This window comes from Myotis brandtii, unplaced genomic scaffold (assembly GCF_000412655.1).
Source record: "Myotis brandtii unplaced genomic scaffold, ASM41265v1 scaffold1556, whole genome shotgun sequence".
In the NCBI taxonomy this organism is placed as follows: domain Eukaryota; kingdom Metazoa; phylum Chordata; class Mammalia; order Chiroptera; family Vespertilionidae; genus Myotis; species Myotis brandtii.
This window is the reverse complement of record NW_005355648.1, coordinates 61,784-63,905: the sequence shown is the minus strand read 5'-3', so window position 1 is coordinate 63,905 and position 2,122 is coordinate 61,784. Positions and strand designations below refer to the sequence as shown.

Here is a 2,122-nt window from a genome sequence, read left to right as displayed (position 1 = left end):
TTTTTAAAATGAATAAACTCTCGCATGGCACTGACATTGTGTCAGGGACTTTAGAAGCATTAACTTAATGCTCAGCCAATTAGGACACGGAGAACAGAAGGCTAAGTCACTGATTCAAGGTCACAGAGCTGCTCAGGCAGAAGACCCTGAATGCCCTCCAGCCCCAAAGGTCACTTTCTGAGTCAGCAGGTTAAGCCGATGATGAGACCCTGATATACGGGGGAGGGGGTGGAGAGGAGATGCCAACGACTGTATGTACATTATATTCTAACTGTTCCCATGTGAGAGCCAGACATGAGGACACTAGTCTGTGTGACGGGAGAGTTCTGGGCATTTTGGGAAGAGAAATGTCGCTTCCCCTCCTGGAGACCCCGCACCCCTTGGGGTGAGTAGCTGAGGCTTTCCCTCCGCAGGCCCCTTCTTCTCCTGTGCGAAGCCCTGGCAGGTGGCTGTGGGGGTGACTCTCCTGGCTCTGTTTGGAACCCTGGTCGGGGCGGTATTCTTCTGGCGACAATACAAGAAAATCTGGGCCTTGAGCCATGAGAAGGAGAGCGAGCGAGCTGAGAAAGAAGCAGCACAGGGGAAGGAGCAACAAGAGCGAAGCGCCAAAGGTGAGGCCTGGCTGCAGGTGGGTGGGTCCCTCGCCCCAGGTCGCCCACCCACAGCACGGGTCCCCCCTTCCGTCCCCATGACAGCACCTTCTCTTTCTGCTTATTTCCAGAGACGCTGGAGTTGTTGCTCAGTAAGTCCTGATCCCCCACCAAGCGGGTTCTGGGGTCCCTGGTAACCCGCTCACCGACCCCTCCCGTTTCCCCTGCAGGGTGGACAAAGCAGCAGATCATAGCGGGTGAGTACCTAGACCTGGACCTGGACCCACATCTGAGACTCTCTGCTGGGACCTGTCCAGCCCCTTCCTCACCCCTGACCGCCCAGGGGAAGGAATGAGGACGCTGATGGGGGAGGTCAGCAGGGTTTCCTCCCTATAGAAAGGGGTCAGGCTCCCTCCACCAGGCTGCTCACACCCGGATGTCCAGGGAACCCCAGAAAGGAGAGGGGAGATGGATTCATGATGTGAGTCCTCCCTCCCTGGCTGCTCTACACAATCTATAGGCTGCTGAGAGGAAACCAGAAGGAGAAAGAACATTCTCTTCTAAGGAGGAGGGATTGGTGTCAGCTGTCCCAGATTTATCATAACTGCTGAAAAGTAGTGCCTGAAATTTTCTCATTAAGTCACCCAATTCTTTTTGGAAATAGGCAGGAAATCATGCAGATTGAGTAGATGGGTTCTAGCACATATATGCATACACGTATGCACACGAGAAGCCTATGCCAGGTACAGGAGTAAGACAGTCACTTTGTATGCCAGGAGCATGGGATCCAAGACCCAGTGGGTGCCTGGCCCATGGATAGCACCACACCCTGTGTATAGTAGGTTTCTCCTTCTCACTTAAAGGAAGGCTTCTCATTGCCACACCCCAATGGGTCATTGCAATGATGGGTCATTGTTAAGTAACATCAGGGGACTTTCACACAAGCCCTGTGATGCTGAGGCAGATCTGACCACAGAGCCGGCTCCTCAGTGACTAAGTGGCTCATGAGAGGGACACAGGGTGGACGTGCTGGGCACAGTGATGGTTCTCAGGTTGGCATGTGAGAGACGGATGGCACAGGTGTCATCACACTGCTCAGAATGATGTGCAATTTAACACTTATGAATTGCTTATTTCTGGAATTTTCCATTTAATATTTTCCAACTGTGGGTGACAGAGGGTAACTGAAACTTCAGAAAGTGAAACGATGGTTAAAGGTGACTGCTGTACAGACACGTACAGGACAGACCTGCAGGTGCAGCTGGGAAAGCCCCACTCGGTGCCTGCAGGTCACTAGGTGCCGGTGACTTTAAAGAGGAGGAGGGAGCAGGGAACTGAACAGGCAGATGGAGCGAGAGGTGGGGGGTCAAAAGGGAGAGAGAGGAAAGGACTCAGAAATGACGGTTGAGGTGACCCTGCCTGTCTTCCTTTGCAGGTGACAGGTCTCAGGCCTATGCTGGTGAGTGACTCATGCTCTCTGGTTCCTGCACTTGTGTACAAAACCCTTAAACCCTTTCTGTGCTGGTGAGGAA

The 2,122-nt window shown here is 53.0% G+C and overlaps 1 protein-coding gene across 1 annotated transcript in view; it reads left to right on the top strand.

Moving 5' to 3' along the window:
* The window catches only part of LOC102241513 (butyrophilin subfamily 3 member A3-like), a 23,715-nt gene extending 21,619 nt beyond the window's left edge, over window positions 1–2,096 (top strand). The window contains exons 6-9 of the mRNA XM_014536027.1: window positions 414–611; window positions 722–742; window positions 821–847; window positions 2,026–2,096. Of these exons, the coding sequence (XP_014391513.1) occupies window positions 414–611; window positions 722–742; window positions 821–847; window positions 2,026–2,057 (278 nt within the window). The 3' untranslated portion in view covers window positions 2,058–2,096. The remainder of the gene's footprint in view (window positions 1–413; window positions 612–721; window positions 743–820; window positions 848–2,025) is intronic.
* The last annotated feature ends 26 nt before the right edge of the window (window positions 2,097–2,122 follow it).